Source organism: Macrobrachium nipponense, chromosome 15 (genome assembly GCF_015104395.2).
Source record: "Macrobrachium nipponense isolate FS-2020 chromosome 15, ASM1510439v2, whole genome shotgun sequence".
NCBI classification, from domain to species: Eukaryota; Metazoa; Arthropoda; class Malacostraca; order Decapoda; family Palaemonidae; genus Macrobrachium; species Macrobrachium nipponense.
The window spans coordinates 38,560,264-38,577,358 of NC_087208.1; the positions used below are offsets into that span (position 1 = coordinate 38,560,264).

General features: G+C 36.8%; 1 protein-coding gene across 3 annotated transcripts in view; it reads left to right on the top strand.

Annotated features, from left to right (window-relative positions):
• LOC135227103 (neuropathy target esterase sws-like) overlaps positions 1-16,679 on the top strand; it is a 97,946-nt gene extending 81,267 nt beyond the window's left edge. For all 3 annotated transcript variants that reach the window (XM_064266962.1, XM_064266961.1, XM_064266963.1), the window contains 5 exons: positions 3,904-4,067; positions 4,874-5,026; positions 5,727-5,937; positions 7,633-7,709; positions 13,094-16,679. In XM_064266962.1, coding sequence (XP_064123032.1) covers positions 3,904-4,067; positions 4,874-5,026; positions 5,727-5,937; positions 7,633-7,709; positions 13,094-13,237 — 749 coding nt within the window. In that variant the 3' untranslated portion in view covers positions 13,238-16,679. The remainder of the gene's footprint in view (positions 1-3,903; positions 4,068-4,873; positions 5,027-5,726; positions 5,938-7,632; positions 7,710-13,093) is intronic.
• The last annotated feature ends 416 nt before the right edge of the window (positions 16,680-17,095 follow it).

Here is a 17,095-nt window from a genome sequence, read left to right on the forward strand (position 1 = left end):
TTTTCTAGTTCCAAAAGCCTCAGGAGGATGGAGACCGGTTCTGGATGTAAGCGCCCTGAATTTCTTTGTAGAAAAGAGGAAGTCGCCATGGAGACGACATCCTCAGTGTTGGCGGCCCTTCGGCCAGGGGACTGGATGGTGTCCCTAGATCTTCAGGACGCTTACTTCCATGTGCCTATCCATCCTTCTTCAAGGAAATACCTCAGGTTCATGATGGGAGGAAGGATATTCCAGTTCAGGGCTTTGTGCTTCGGCCTTTCAACAGCCCCTCAGGTCTTCACAGGACTAATGAAAAATGTAGCAAGATGGCTACATTTGGAGGGAGTCAGAGTGTCCCTTTACTTGGACGACTAGCTAATCAGAGCCAAGTCGCAGAAAAGATGTTTGGAGGACCTACAAAAGACCCTTTTCATGGCAAGTTCTCTGGGACTTTTTGGTGAACTTTCAAAAGTCTCAGTTGATCCCCAGTCAAGATTGTATCTATCTGGGGATTCGGATGGCTTCTCTGGATTTTCGGGCTTTTCCGTCTCCAGAACGGATAGCCCGAGGGTCAGAGAAAGTCAAAGCCTTCCTAGAGAAAGAAGTATGCACAGCGAGGGAGTGGATGAGTTTGTTGGGGACACTCTCCTCGTTGGAGCAATTCCTTTCTCTAGGAAGGTTGCACCTCAGACCTCTCCAGTTCTTTCTACATCGAAACTGGAGGTGTCGTTCGCAAAACCTAGAGTTCTCCTTCGAGATCTCAAGGGAAATCAAGAAGGACCTCTCTTGGTGGGCCAACCCTCTCAGGTTTGCAGAAGGGATGTCCCTTCACATTCCGAACCCCAACCAAGTGTTGTATTCCGACGCCTCGGAAACAGGTTGGGGAGCAACGCTCGGCTCAAGAGAAGTGTCAGGCACCTGGAAGAAGGAACAGGTGACCTGGCACATCAACAAGAAGGAGCTGATGGCGGTTTGGCTAGCTTTGAAAGCTTTCGAGCCCCACGTCCTAGCTTCAGCAGTACAGATCAACTCGGACAACACCACGGCCCTGGCTTACATCAGGAAGCAGGGGGGGACTCACTCTTTCTCCCTGTACGAGGACAGCAAAAGAACTTCTGCTTTGGGCAGAGCAAAGGAAGATTTGTCTCCTTACCAGGTTCGTACAGGGAGAAAAGAACGTCAGAGCAGACCTCCTAAGCAGGAAAGATCAAGTCCTGCCTGCAGAGTGGACTCTTCACGAGGATGTTTGCCAGGACCTGTGGAAGCTTTGGGGCAAGCCTCATATAGACCTCTTCGCCACAGCCAAGAATGCGAGGATAGCCAACTACTGCTCTCCGATATCGGACCCGAGGGCAGTGTCGATAGACGCGTTTCTACTAGATTGGAAGGGTCTAGACATGTATGCTTTTCCTCTATTCAAGATACTGGGAGAGAGACTAAAGAAATTTGCAGAATCGGAGGCAGCAAGGATGACGCTGGTAGCCCCGTTCTGGCCCGCACAAGTATGGTTCACAGAGGTACTGGAATGGTTAGTAGATCTTCCGAGAACATTACCACAGAGAGGCTTTTCTGCAAGAGTTGCAACGGCTATCGCAGCAGCAAGAAGGCCTTCTACCCTTAGAGTCTACCAATCGAAGTGGGACGTCTTTCGGCGATGGTGTAGGAACCATCACTTTTCCTCTTCCAGTACCTCTGTGACCCAAATAGCAGACTTCTTACTTTTCCTTAGGGAAGAAAGTGGATTGGCGGTATCAACCATTAAAGGCTATCGTAGCATGCTATCTGCAGTGTTTAGGCACAGAAACTTAAACATTTCAGAAGATAAGGACCTTCATGATCTAATAAGATCGTTTGAAACATCCAGAAGGTTTCTCCAGGGGTTCCGAGTTGGAATCTGGATGTAGTGCTACGTTACCTGAGGTCCAATAAGTTCGAACCACCGCCTCAGTCTGCCTCGTTTAGAGACCTCGCGAAGAAGACAATTTTCTCATGGCATTGGCTTCCGCAAAGAGGGTTAGTGAACTCCATGCACTAGAAGGAAACGTGGGATTCAGAGGAGATGCAGCTATCTGTTCGTTCCTTCTTCGTTCTTAGCCAGAACGAGAACCCCTCAAAAGCCTTGGCCGTAGGAGGGTGCTTTGCAGTACAAAGGCTTGTCTGCATTAGTAGGCGAGGAAGCAGAGAGGTCGCTTTGCCCAGTACGAAGTTTAAAATTCTATCTACAGAGAAAGAAAAAACTTAAGGGCAATGATGTCAACCTTTGGTGCTCTGTAAGAGATCCAAGGAGGACTCTTTCGAAGAATGCGCTTTCTTTCTTTATCAGAAGCCTGGTGAAAGAAGCGCATGTGATATGTGATGAAAGTCAATTCAAAGTTCTTAAGGTCAAAGCTCATGAGGTAAGAGCTATTGCCACGTCATTGACTTTTAACAAAAACATATCCCTGAGTAATATTATGAAGGCAACATTCTGGCGTTGCAACTCAGTCTTTGCAAACCACTATCTGAGAGACGTCAAAATTACGTATGAAAAGTGCTTCGGGTTAGGCCCGTACGTATCGGCGGATTCGGTGCTGGGGCAGGGAGCTGAGACATATCCTTAGTAAGTATTAATATTTTTCCCTTGTTAGGTTGTAAGTTTTTGGTTGTTTGAAAGAACATGCGGGTAGGCATGTTTTTCATTTCGTAGTCTAACAATGATTAGATTGGTTAGGTGATCGGTTTATGTTTGAGCTCCTTGCAATGATAGTGGTTAGGTTCTGTCATATAAGTGGGCGAATCCCCGTTGACAGATCCTGCTCGGATTCTATCAAGTAAGCGGATAACCAAATCCCTTTGATAGAACCCAAAGAGTCTGTCAGCTGTAGGTCACGCCCTCGCTGAAGCTCTTAAGGCAACGCAGACTCATAGACAGTAACTACGAAGTCTTCTGCCTAAACAGGTAAGAACCAAGGTTGTATTTACATCCTACAACTAGTGTTGTTTTCCCCTTTTTTCCATATCTATATTGCTGTCTCTTTCCCTCCACCAAGGGTGTCAATCAGCTAAGTATATATCTGACAGGAAAGTTCATGTACAAAAATGTTATTGTTAGTATACAATAAGGTTTTGTACATACTTACCTGGCAGATATATACGATTGATGGCCCGCCCAGCCTCCCCTCAGGAGACCGGTGGAAGGAAAAATTCTGGCTGGAAAGGGAGATTGGTTCTTACAGCCGCCACCCAGCGGCGGGTAAGGTAGATCACCTGACCTACCTGTCGCGTGTGCCGCGAGTTTTGAATTCTGTCGTGACGTCAGAGACGTATAGCTAAGTATATATCTGCCAGGTAAGTATGTACAAAACCTTATTGTATACTAACAATAACATTTTTATATTTTTATTGGGGGCGCGTTCGTAACCACGAAACATCGTAAGTCGAGACCAGCGTAACCCGAGGACTTACTGTATTTCGTTTTCTTTTTGACATTTTTCATCACTGAACAGTAACTGAAACCTAACTGCATTTCATTAATGTGTACTAAATTTTAAGCAGCATGTCAAGCATTATTTTCCAGATGTTGAAGACCTGTTTCACTCTACTAGAGTTGTGTTTCTGACTGAAAGACTAAAGGACATTTAATCAGCAACAATGTAGAGTAAGCTTTTAGAAATAAGCCCTGACAACTGAAGCTTGGATGAATTATATGCAAGGAATATAATAATACATTACACTCATTCTAATGATTTTGGTAAAAACAAAACTTTGTATGTAATGATTTTGGTAAAAAAAAAAAAAAAAAAAAAAAAAAAAAAAAACAAAAAAAAAAAAAAAAAAAAAAAAGACGATATTTTGGTTTCCATCGAAGGTAGATTACCTACAGTGTTCTTGACAGGTTATTTCTTCATACTCTGACCCAATTTCCCCTTGCTTTCAATTGAGCAGGAGATGTGATGCGCAACAAGTGGAGCATGGGAAGCATCCTAGCCATTGACGTTGGATGCCAGTATGAGACGGATTTTACTAACTATGGGGACTGCCTCTCTGGTTGGAGTGTTTTATTCCGCAGATTCTTCCCTTTCAAGTACTTTTTCAGAACGGAATTGAAGGCAAGTACAGTAACATGGTTTAAGAAGTGATATTATTGCCTAGATTATGAAGACATGATCATAAAGAAAAATATATAACAACAATTGCACATCTAGGATTATATAGAATTGCAATCTTATTATGTAATGGTATTTCTTAAACTCTATAGCATGTCCACCTTTTGTAGAAATTACATTTCACTAAAACCATAATATTTATGAAGATTACAATACCCTTGCCTCCATTAACAGCTGTCACTGGTGTGCTATTAATTGTGGAGATAAGATAAGAGTGTAGGAAATTTAAAAGAGGGAAAATTAGTGAAGGTAAAAAAGAATCTGGATTACTATTATTATTATGGCAACAAACAGAGAACATGATAGGGGTTACATAAAGTACAAGTAAGAGTAATAAATAAAATGCCAAGATGATAAATAATCAAGAGTAGCAATTGTATTTGATTTTACCTTCAAACAGGGGAAAATTAAAGACATGGAAGTATGCAATACAAGTTGTGGCATAGACCAAGGGTCATTTGGCAACCTCATGAGATTTCGAAGATGACCCAATTACCACAAATTGCACACATAATTAAAGGTGCTATTGAGTGATGCCATTTACCAGTATAATTTTCAGTTTGTGAGCAATGATACGAGCATTACAGTATAATATTGGAGTCAAAGTTGTGATCAATTTTTAAGGGTGGGTTGATGTCACTCTCCTTTTGTTCCATAGACAAAGGTCAAGACTATGTTATAGCATTTGAAATATCAAATTATTGTGTTTTTTTCTTATGGCATTCCTCTTATGCATTATTTTTTTGCAGGTTCCAAACTTGTATGATATTCAGTCTCGGCTGTCTTACGTGTCCTGTACCCGACAGCTAGAGGAGTTGAAGGCTAGTGAAATCTGTGAATATATCCGTCCTCCTATAGATAAATATCATACTCTGCAGTTTGGTGCTTTTGATGAAATTAAGGTAAGATTTAACTTCAAACTACTATGTGAATAAAGAGATTTATGACTCTTTAAGTAAATAGGGTAAGTACAGGAAGATATATTGCTGAGTTACTATTATTTTGAAATACTAAGTGAGACCTTGAGCAAGTTAGAGTTGAAATGGCAGAAAGTAATGCTGTTGGGGTCCAAAGGAGCACTGCAAAGAACCTTTAGTACCATCTACAGTGAGCTTGCATGGCACTGAGTGAGTAGTACCCCCTTTGAAATCTACCGCATAGGGAAACGTAGACGTCGTTTTTTTTTTTTTTTTGACTGATAGGATGCACCTGTTTACAGTTTCTTGAATGAAGATTATAAAACTAAAAGAATATAGAATGACAGTGTGTCTTGAGGCCAGAATTGATAAAGAATATAGAATGACAGTGTGTTTTGAGGCAAGAATTTATTTTTGTGACCACTATTATTGCAAAAACCACTATTATGGTTTGTGTAATTTGATGAGGATCTTCTGGTATATTTTATAAAGGCGTTAAACAATCATATCAAGGGTCAACAACAATCTGTTTGAATTTACCAGAAGTTTCGAGGGGGGAGGATATGGCATCATATGTGAAGTGACCCATTTCCAAAGATTGTGTACACAGCTGCATTTCATAAACAATTGCCAAAAAAAAGTATAAATAAGTTTCTTGATAAAGTAATGCTCTATGATTTTTCAGGAAGTTGGTTACCAGCACGGCAAAACTTACTTCAGTGGTATGATAAAGGGTGGGCGCACTGTCGAGAGTATCTATCAGTTAAGTGCCTCGTGTACAGGGGATCGATGGCAGGGGCAAAAAGTATGCTTAGATTCATCACCAGCAAACTTCACCGACTTGGCCCAGATTGTTTGTACTGTGAAAAAGCCAACTGCTAATACAGTCTTGGAAGGTAAGGTGTACATGAAATTGGAATGTGTAAGTGACTGAATGTATGAGGTGATAAACCAACAATAAATTCCATGATGTTTGGTTTAAATATGGCAGATCTTGCACACGAAGTACACATTATATCAAGCACTTCTTCCAGTTAGAAATACAATGTTCATCATAATTATTTTCCATGGTCATGAAGTATGCCATCAGAACACTGCATTTCTTTCCATAAGAGAAAAAAATCAATTTAATTACTCGACAAACTATTTTCATACAAACTCATCAGTCAATAAATATAGTATTTATATTTGTATCCCATTGTTCCATGGTTCACTATTTTTATCTACCAGATAAGGTAGTTTCACTACACACGTACTATTGGGGTCCTTGGGTACAGTTTTAACAATGTCTGTTACTACACTTCACCGTTACTACACTTTATGGAAACTGTACACAAGACAGTGAGATCCCAGGAGCTGGAAGGCATACACTACAGTAGCTGTTGAAAAGGATAAGGTTCTTTGTCAAAGGAAGACATAAAGACATAGCGATGCACACAAAACACAATCACACTACTATAGAACACAGTCACACTAATAGCAAAACAACAATAATCAAGATGCACAAAAAAGTCGTAAGTACATGACACACAAAAACTTATGACACATCTCTGAGATGTTATTAGTAATAAGATATAAACTTACCCCTCGTTGCAGTACAGTACATAAAAAGGGAAGAAAGGGGATGTACTACAGAGGATCGTTCATTTTCAAGCACTAAAGGATTAACAGGTATTGTAGGTAGGTGCAGGATTGGAATAACATCAATTATGAAATTATACGCAAAATGCAGACACTCACAAAATGGTTGAAGTAGCAACTGCAGTATAAAACTAAATTCTTTTAATCAAAAGTTAAATTATTCATAGGCAGCTGCATCAGTTGAAGATGGCAGTCCAAGAGATAGTACCCAGTCAAACAGGTTTTCTTTAGCTGAAGTGTAATGAGCACGATGGACATTTAATCAATAATGATTGCTGATACAGCAATCATCTGCAAAGTAAATACCTGGAGAAATGTGAAAAGAACTTTTACCATTTCTGCAGTTCATTTTACGTAAAACATACCTGAAGATCAAGATGTCTTGTGCATGGTGAGACAAACTTCTGTCCAGCAGACAAAAATGAGTGAATATGGGAACATTTGGGACAAATATATCCATATAAATGATTCATGGGTTTTCATGAAACTAATTTATTTTCATGAAGTTGTACACTCAAGTAGAAATTACGGTACTGAGATTAGTGACTGATTCAAAGGTATTACTTATGGAAGATCAAAGGTTTTCGCCGGGTTTCAGTAGATTTACAGACGACTTCACAACTTCCATTGTTCCATTTTCTGTCAAAAAACTCTGTAGTTTGGACAATATTGTATTTAGCAATCTTTCCCAAGTTTGTTCTGCATTAAATGTTATGCTCCTTCATTCAACCATCATAACTTATATTTCTATTAACCCAGTGAAAGCACTTGTGAATATAAAGGACTGCAAAAGGTAAGAGATTATTACCTCAGTGAATGTTAGAACCTACAGTGCTCTATGAGTATCTGCACTGGGATGACCGTATGCTGCATTCAAGTAGATGGAATGATTAGACAATGCATGAGGAAGCAGCAGCACCTCTTTCAACACTCCCTCTGTCCTCTTTCAGATTCGTCTACAGAGTATGAAGATGATGGTGGTGGCTATGCCTCTGAGCCCAACACAAACACAGAATTCTTCAATCAGGTGCCTACTTCCTTCTGTAGTTTAGTTTTATGTCATTGTGGGGTATTTTTGGGAATGTTCTCTGTTCTTTAGATTTTCCCGGTGTTCTTAGAGCAAACTTATTTATTTTTGTTTTTATTTTTGTATTGACTTCTTGTTGTATTGTACGGTATTGAATTGTTAGTTTTATTACCAGAAAGGAAGTATCTTTATTTTAGAATGTTTAGTGAAAATATCTTGTTATTGAGAGTACATGTACTGTAGAAATTACAGTACTGCAATTTTCAGTGTTGTCAGCGATAGCAGTGAACAATATTTCCATGTGTATTTGTGTGTGTTTTTTTTTTTTTCTTTTTGCAAAGAGGAACTTTTAAGGTTCTCTTTTATTAGTTAAACATTTTCTTGAAGGTCAACTGATTTCTCATACACAAATGCATATATTTTAATGATGCCTTCTAGTCAGTGCATATGTTGTTACTGGAGTAGTGAACATTTGTTTGTAGTTAGTGTGTAAAAATGATTGCAGTAGTTTACAATATGTAATAGCATGTAGCACAATCAAGTCACCATATCTTGGATTAGTTTATTTCACAACTAAAAACAACAATTTCCTGTAGCAAGTACATTCTCTTTCTGTTTTGCATAATTTATATCAAAATTTCATTTTCAGACTATTTTTAAGGTGTGCTATCAGTAACCATCTTCAGCAATATTGTATAGTATGTATGATTTTGCTTGGGGCCAGCAACCTCATCCCAGAAATCAGTGCTTAAAGACTTGCAACAGACCCTAGAAGTCTTGTGTGAGTGGCAGTGAATTAGCGAGACCTGAGTAGCCTACAGTTATATGTCTAGCGATGATGTTGCTGAAAATAGGTTCTGATAAACTAGTTAAACTTTTAATCCTTGTTTTATCCAAGGAATAATGATCCTCTCTTGTTAGTGAGGAATACTACACACATTTTTTATTCAGAATTTACTCTTTCAGGTGAAATACATATACTGCAGTTTAGAAATTGGTGAAGTATTTCTATGTTTAGAGGTTAAGTTGAATGCAGAAACAATGCTATTGTTGTCTGAGCATTTTTGACTGCTGGCATTTTATTTTTCATTGCACCTATAGTCGATTCATTTAAGGTAGATTCTTGCACCTACGAGACGGTTGTTTGGCAGCCTCTGATTGGCTGGTACCGGGAGGTAGGCCGCTCGCTCATTGAGTCATATTTTCGTCTGTGACTTAGAAAACATGCAGTATGTTTATATTTCTTCATTTATCTCACGTTTTCCAAAAGATAATAAAGTTTTGGTAATACCAAAGGATTCGGTATTAATTGTACAACTAAATAATCTTTTCCTGAAATCAATTAGATAAAACACAAAGGAATTACAACGAGTAAAAGTGAAGAGAAAAAGTTTCAATCTTTACACCTATTTTTATTTATCATCGGATTTTTAATAAGTCATACAGTCAAGATGAATTAAAACTTGTATTTTCTTACAATAAAATCACCCTGAATACGCTGGTGCTTTCAGATTTTGGATGCGTGTAATATGTGAAGAGAAAATGAAGAATATGTCTTATTATGTTGCAGCCGTACTTGACTCAGCCTGATAGGAAGTCAATCTTTCTTAATTATTTGTTGTTTATTACTTCACTGAGATTATTATTTCATATCACTCAAATAAATCTCTGATGTCTGTTTCATTTGAAAATATATTCATAAAATAAAATTAGAAACAATATCTTGAAGCAACCTGATTAAAGTTTAGGCTGAGTTGAAGAGTGTGAAGTCATCTTTCCACAGAGTTCAACTTCTTTGCTGGACTGAATTCCCTGCGGCCGCATGGGTCTGAGCTAACGATACCAGATGCATTCATCTGATTATTATTATTTTTTTCCTTATCAGATATGCCCAGACATACTATATGATATTGGATTTAAAATGTTCGACAGTTATAATGTAAATTCTGTGTATTTATTTTCAGAAAATGTAATAATATAACATAGTAAATATTGTAGAAACTGCAACCTTTTACATCGCTAATTGGCAACTCAAATCTCTCGCTGAGGCGACAAACAACGACTACGCCTTGCAGATCTCATTCTCTCAGCAATACCATCCAACTTGAATCATTTACTGATGCAACATAATAAGACATATTCTTCATTTTCTCCTCATATTTTACACGCATCCAAAATCTGAAAACACCAGCGTATTTAGGGTGAATTTGTTGTATGAAAACACAAGTTTTATTTTATCTTAATCGCGTTAATGATGCAAAATCCGATGATAAATAAAAACAGGTATAAAGAATTAAATGCTTCTCTTTTCACTTTTACTCGTTGTAATTCCTTTGTGTTTTATCTTATTGATTTCAGGAAAAGATGACTTAGTTGTACAATTAATACCGAATCCTATGGTATGGCCAAAATGTTCCTATCTTGAGCAAAGCGCGAGTTGATTGAAGAAATATAAACATAATTTTGCTAGTTTTCTAAACCACAGTAGAAAATAATGAGACTGAGTGAGCGGCCTACCTCCCGGTACCAGCCAATCAGAGGCCGCCAAACAAACGTCTCGTAGGCGCAAGAATCTACCTTAAATGAATCGACTATAGTGTTCCTACGCAAATGTGAACTCTGATATTCTACAATGAGAAGGGAGGCTGGAGATGAGTGGAAATTTTGGGATAAGGCAGTCGCCAGTTAATGGCGGGGGTTTCGTTCCCGGCCGAGCGCCAATAACCAAAAATCATTGTTAACTGGAACATCACAATAATTATGGTAATATATATGGCATTTACAATGCCGTAAGCACTGATGAACTGCTTAATGGTGCCGTCAACCAGTTATTAGTGCCAGTAAACCACTCACTGATAACGATAAACAACTTACCGGCACTGAAAATTATTTACCAGTGCTGAAAATCTGGTTAACAACATTGTTAACCAGATTTTCAGCATTGTAAAACCAAAACGCCGTTAACCAATGCTGCCTGTAAGCAGGGACTGCCTGTAATAATAATAATATATCTTAGTTTTACCAGACCACTGAGCTGATTAACAGCTCTCCTAGGACTGGCCCGAAGGATTAGATATTTTCATGTGGCTAGGAACCAATTGGTCACCTAGCAACGGGACCTACAGCTTATTGTGGGATCTGAACCACACTATATCGAGAAATGAATTTCTATCACCAGAAATAAATTCCTCTGATTCCACGTTGGCCAAGCTGGGATTCGAACTTCGGACCACTGGATTGGCAGCCGAGTGCGAAAACCACTCGTCCAGCGAGGAACTAGGGACTGCCTGTACTATACTCTGTTTTTTTCCATCTGTCCATCCGCATGGTAACACTGCGTCCCGGGCTTTAAATAGTTACGCTATGTGTAAGTTTTAGGTAAATGAAAGGATATCTGGGAGTACATTTGCAACTGAAAAGTATTTTAATAAATTACAGTATGCAAATTACACCGTTAATATTCGAAATAGGATATTATTATTATTGTTGAATGTAAGCAATGTAATTATTTAAAGCTCGGTACGCAGTGTTACCATACGCAAACACCACAGGCGGATGGACAGATGAAAAAAAACAAGAGTATAGTGATGGTTACTTACTTGGGAGTGGACTGCCATATGGAATGACAGTACAGCTCTTCCATTTCTTGCCCCATTTGAAGATCCTCCCATGTTTCCAGCACTTCTTCAAATGCTTGAGTTATTTTATTTGGGGGTAGGAATGCTAATGTAGCAAGCAATTTACAATAAAGGTGAGAGTTAGTATCAGTAACATAACTATTTGTTATCAATTACATAACTATTTGTTAGTCCAATACTTGTAATTTGCCTCCAAATTGCTTCTGAAAGATGAAAGAATACCCTTGTACCTCTACATTTTCAAAAACTATTTGAAAGTATCCTTAGTCAGTTTCTCAAAATCTGTAGCAGTTGTGCTTGGCTTTAAATCTGGGAATTCACTGTCTCAAAATTCTTAAGGCTTTTTTATAAGTTTCCTTTCTTTTATTTGTCAGCAAGTTGTCTTTTTCTTTGGATGCATTCTCCATGTGCATTCTTTGATGCCATTTCATAATCTTTTTATATCTAAGCTATTTTCCCCTAACATTACACAGTAAGATTCTTCTCTTAGCATACCTAAGGCAATCTCAGCTTTTTCCTGTGGCACATAGGGTGCGTGTCAATGCTTTTGAGGTAGAATACATCATCATTATCTCTGTAATCAACTGCAGTTGTAGCTGTTCCCTTGCAGCCTTTGATAATGCATCTCCAATTTTGCGTTTCAATATTGGTTAAATTCTGATAAATGTATCCCTCGTGACATGTTTGATCACTTTTTTTTGTGTGATTTTGTTACTTTCATGCTGAAGGGTTATATATAATTAAAATAATTACAATCAACAGATGAATAAGTAAGCACAACCCAAATGAAATCCAAATCACAAGACGACAATTGCCAAACTAAAACAAATATCTTACCTATGTTAAAGCAAGCAAGCACAACCACAATGGAATCCAAATCACAAGACGACTATTGTCAAATTAAAACAAATATTGATAACTATGTAACTAATTGTGATAATTGATTTGCTAAAAGATATATGTAATTACCATGTATGTAATACAAATTTAACTGCTGATGTAGAACTAGCAATTTTGTCCCACTAGCTCTTATGGCCCACTAGCTATTTTAGAAATAACTCTGTTTGGACTAGCTTTTGTGAGACCAGCTCTTTTGGGACTAGCTATTTTGTTGCATAATCCAGTGAATCATCAAGATACTGACTACCATTATATAATTAATCAAACATAGTGTTAATATTGAATAATGTTATGTATGATGATAAAAATATAAAAAGATCAACACTGTTGTCTGTACCTGGAAAGGGGCTGGAAGGAGGCTATATGTCAGTTTTCCAGGTGGTGGCTACTTCAGTCGTTCCACATGGAGTGACAGGCTACTAGATTGATAAGATGATCTAATTGTGAATGAACTGTATACCTGCACTCAATAATTGAATTTCCATAAGGTGAACATGGGAATCAATCTGTAAATAGGAATCTTGTCTGCATTAATCTCCAGGTTCCATAGTTTCATGTTTGTATCACGAACTTGAAAAAAATTCTTTGCACCAGAAAATGTAGACATACTACATGAAACTGATCATGCTCTCTTTAAGTATCATGTATATTTACATTTCATGAGAAAAGTAGACAGTGGTTTCTTGGTGAATGTGTACAGTACTTGTTATTTTCTTTGTACAGGTACATGAAAGCTATCTAATTTAAAAACTGATCATTGTTGATTCTATTTTCCAGTGTAGTTAGACTAAGATCTGGATGTATCTGAAGTATTTCATATCTAAATGTATCATACATTCCTTCCAGGTATCCGAAGAACTCAGCGAAGTCCGTAGAAAGCATTCTGGCTACTTGTCAGATAACGACATCATAGAACTTTCCTACGACCACGAACCTGAAAATGAGGCTGACGAAGGGGACAACGAAGAAGAGGAAGATGAGAAACCGTGAAGCTTTTAACCATCTTGGAAGTGATTACATCTTAAGAGAGTTGTTTATGCATAGGTTTCTTATGCATGAGCATAAGTTTCTAGAAGTTGATGCTTTATTTTTACCAGTGATGTACAGCAGTATTCTTCTTTGCTGCACTTTTTTTTCTGTTAAATATACCACTTTAGTCATAAGTCATATTATTTTTTTTTTAAAGTTGTATAGTGTTTATTGATTTTATGAAAATTTAGGTAATTTTATGATAATTGAGAATGTGCCAAAGCATACCGTTACAAATTTTGTTGTTGTTTCAAAAGCCGGTATTAATTATTATGAAATACTTAATAGTAGGGAAAGGTTTTTCGTTTATAAGAATCTGGATTATAGTCTAAAACCAGTAAAAGATGAAAGCCTTGGGGAATTTTAATGTGTGCATTCAAGGATATTTTATTTTATGAAGGATATTTTTTTAGTTTATTCATGTAGTAATAATTTTGCAACACTGCAAAAGGCATGCATCACAGGTTACACTCGCACCAAATCACACATACAGTATAGTTTGAAAGTTAGACATTTTACTTAAGTGCAAGATGATCTGGCTGATAAATGTTTGCATACTCAGGTAGTATATGTTTGCCAGACCTTCTTGCACATTCATATTCTCATGTGCAACTGTCAGCATGGTGACATTTCATCAACCTTTATAGATCTTTGTATAAAAAGGCAGGTTCTCAGTAATATAAGGAGGTTAATACAATATAATTTTGTTTTGATGCAAGATATAAGAGGTGATAATTTCTGACACTTTTCATTCAGCACTACAAGAGCAATAAAGTTGAAACTGTTGTACTGTCTTTATTGTGAAGAGGAGTCTTCTGTTTTTTTTTTTTTTTTTTTCTCCCCACAACATAAATTCTTTCACTCCAGCATCTTCACAAGCAGCAGCAATAACACCAAGTTTGTTGTTTGTTCCTTAAAGCATTTGTGGTTTGTGCTGTAGGGTAGGTTCTTCTGCTCTTAAAACACTAATCATAATGCACATACGTGTAGTGTGACGGCAAAATTTTGTTGGAATCTCAGGGTACAGAATGAAAGAATTCAATTTCAACTGAGACTTGATTTTTTTGAGGTCTGATTGAGAAATACTTAAATTTATACCAATTAAAAAGATACTTGAAAAGGAATGCAGCAGCTTTTTTGTTCATAATTAGCTGCATTTTCTTATGTCTTTGTTGTATTACACTTCAAGATAATTGCTGCAGTATTTCACTGCTACAAAGTACTTTTGCTTCCTTCCCACCTTGTTCCTGTGTGCGAGTTTTGTTTTGCTAGTTTCATTAATCTACTGACACATTTTCTCCCTTTTACATCATGAAGATGGTATTTTTCTATATAAATAACTAAGAGAAGCATCTCAGTCATATTAACCTCTCATAACATTTTGTGATTATTGTTGACTTTGAAACAAACTACTGTTATTGTTGTTAGTGTTTGTTAAAACTCTTTTTGAACAATCTGTGTTACAGGCTCATTGTTGATTAGTGTTTTTGTGCAACCTTTTCCTCATATCTGGGTGTGGGTGTGTGTGAGTGCGTGAATATGTAGATGCTGTAAACACAGAAAAACTTGAGAGAGCACTAGCGAATGAAACAATCTGTGTAGTAGTCCTATTTAGAAGTTAATTCACCAACATGATTCAGGAGAGATCTTATCAAAGTAATTAGATAATATAGTTCCTAGTACATTAAATGGAAAATAATATAAGTACAGATATTTATTGGTATGTGAATATGGCCAGGTAAGAGGAAGAAGAGGAGATCGCCATTATAGTTAAAGTCGTACCAGAGAAACAATTAGCATTCTCCTGGGGAGAGAATTATAAGAATGATTATGGGAAAATGGTGAAGTTTGCTGATGATAAAGCTCACTGCTTAACTTATAAAATTGCTTTATACAACCATTAAGTTATGCATAGAGCAGTCAATTATTATTATTATTTTTTGTGCTCTTGATCTTTTTTTTTCCACAGATTACTATAGTGCACAATTTTTTTTTTTTTTACCATTTTCAAAAACTGTGTATCATTAGTCCTAAGGGATGGTTAAGTGTATAACTGTATGACCAAATTTGTCAGTGTTAGTCAAGAAAGTAGAGACAATTTTCTTGTTATGTTACACTGACCCTAAAATGCAGTACAAGCTGAAGGAAGTTGAAGACTGATTAATAAATAAATATGAAGAGGGAAAATGGTCTTCTGTAAGTGTAAATTCCACTTTTATAAAGCATATCATGACAGTGTTTAGCTTGAGGGATGTTTAATACATAGCTAACATTTGCTTTTGAGGCATTTACACTGTTAATAGCTTTTTCTGGTACTTTATTTCAACATGTATGAGTAATTGCTATTCCAGTTCATAGCTGATAGATATTTAGAAGGTTGGTTCAATTCTGAAATTTTAGAGTGAGGACTATTTTCAATAGATCATCATTAGTGTCAAAAGATTTGCTAAATGGCAGCTCATCAGCTTAAAGTAGGTATGTACCACTGTATTATGGAGTTCAGTTTGCCATCTTAGTTTTGTAACCAAGTGATATATATATAGTATCTAGAAGTTTTATAGAATGCAAAGATAGTGAAGTGTATATTTCCCTATAGCATTAAGAGGGTGTACATTATTTGGTTGTTTTCAGATACTGTATTGCAGTTTAGCCATGTTATATTGCGTAGTATACTGCAAAAATTTGACTGGACTTTTCTTCCACTTTTAGCCCACTATTGTATTGGAGAATTGCCAACTCTGATTTTCTTTTTTGATACGCTGTGATCTGACCATCAAGGAAAAGTAAAACATGGGAATTTGGGAAGCTGTAAATAGATAATAAGATGGGACTAGAAGACTGTCGTTCATACTAAATTTAGGGTTAAGAATTATGATTCAAATATATTTTTGTCAAAAAAATGTATTTAAGTATGTATTCTTGATTTGAATAATAATATTTTGTTGTAAGTTATACCTCAAGGAGCCATTAAAATACCTCCTGTACACAATGCAATTTTTCTACTTTTGGCATTTAAGATGCACAAGAATGTCATATTTGATTGGTTTTACGATTTTTAGTTGTATCTTGATATACCGTAGGACGAGAAGGATTGTATGTAGATTACACTGTACGTAGCAAAGTGCAGAAGATACCATAGGGAACAGTAGTAGTTATTTGTACAGTAATATGTAATTTGTTATAACCCTTGTTGTTTAACAAATTCCCTGCAGGATGTACAAAAGAAAATATATATTATTTAGTATACAGAATAGTATTGTAATTATTCTTGCACAAGAGTGGGTCTTTGTACAGGGTATAGAATTCAAAAAATGAAAAAAAAAAAAAAACTTTGTTCTTTTGGGCAGAATTTGTAAGATATTTTCCATACTTGGTTGCTAATAAAGTGAATAGTGGATTGAAACATTTAGATTTTTTTGTACCCTGTTCATAAGTCTAGAATCATGCAAGTTTTAGTATTACAACTCTCAAATTCCTACCTTGTATACTTATTTTCAAAGTACGTACGTATCTAATTTAGCTCTGAGACACTAAAAGATATGAGAAACTGATGCCTTCCCTTGGTATCTGCTTTTCTATTTTGCCACTACATGGCTACTAAATGTTACAATGATTAAATGTAAATACTGTCAAGTAATATGACTTGCCATTGTAACGAGCGATTTAGTTTTTGCAACCTAGACCCGTAATGCATGTTCTTACTCCTCAATTTTATTGCTGAGTCACTCACAGAGTAAACATTTCAGAATCTTTGGTTATGATGCCCAGTAGTGAATGCTGTACCTATTACCTTATGCACACTTAAAACTTGGTACCTGC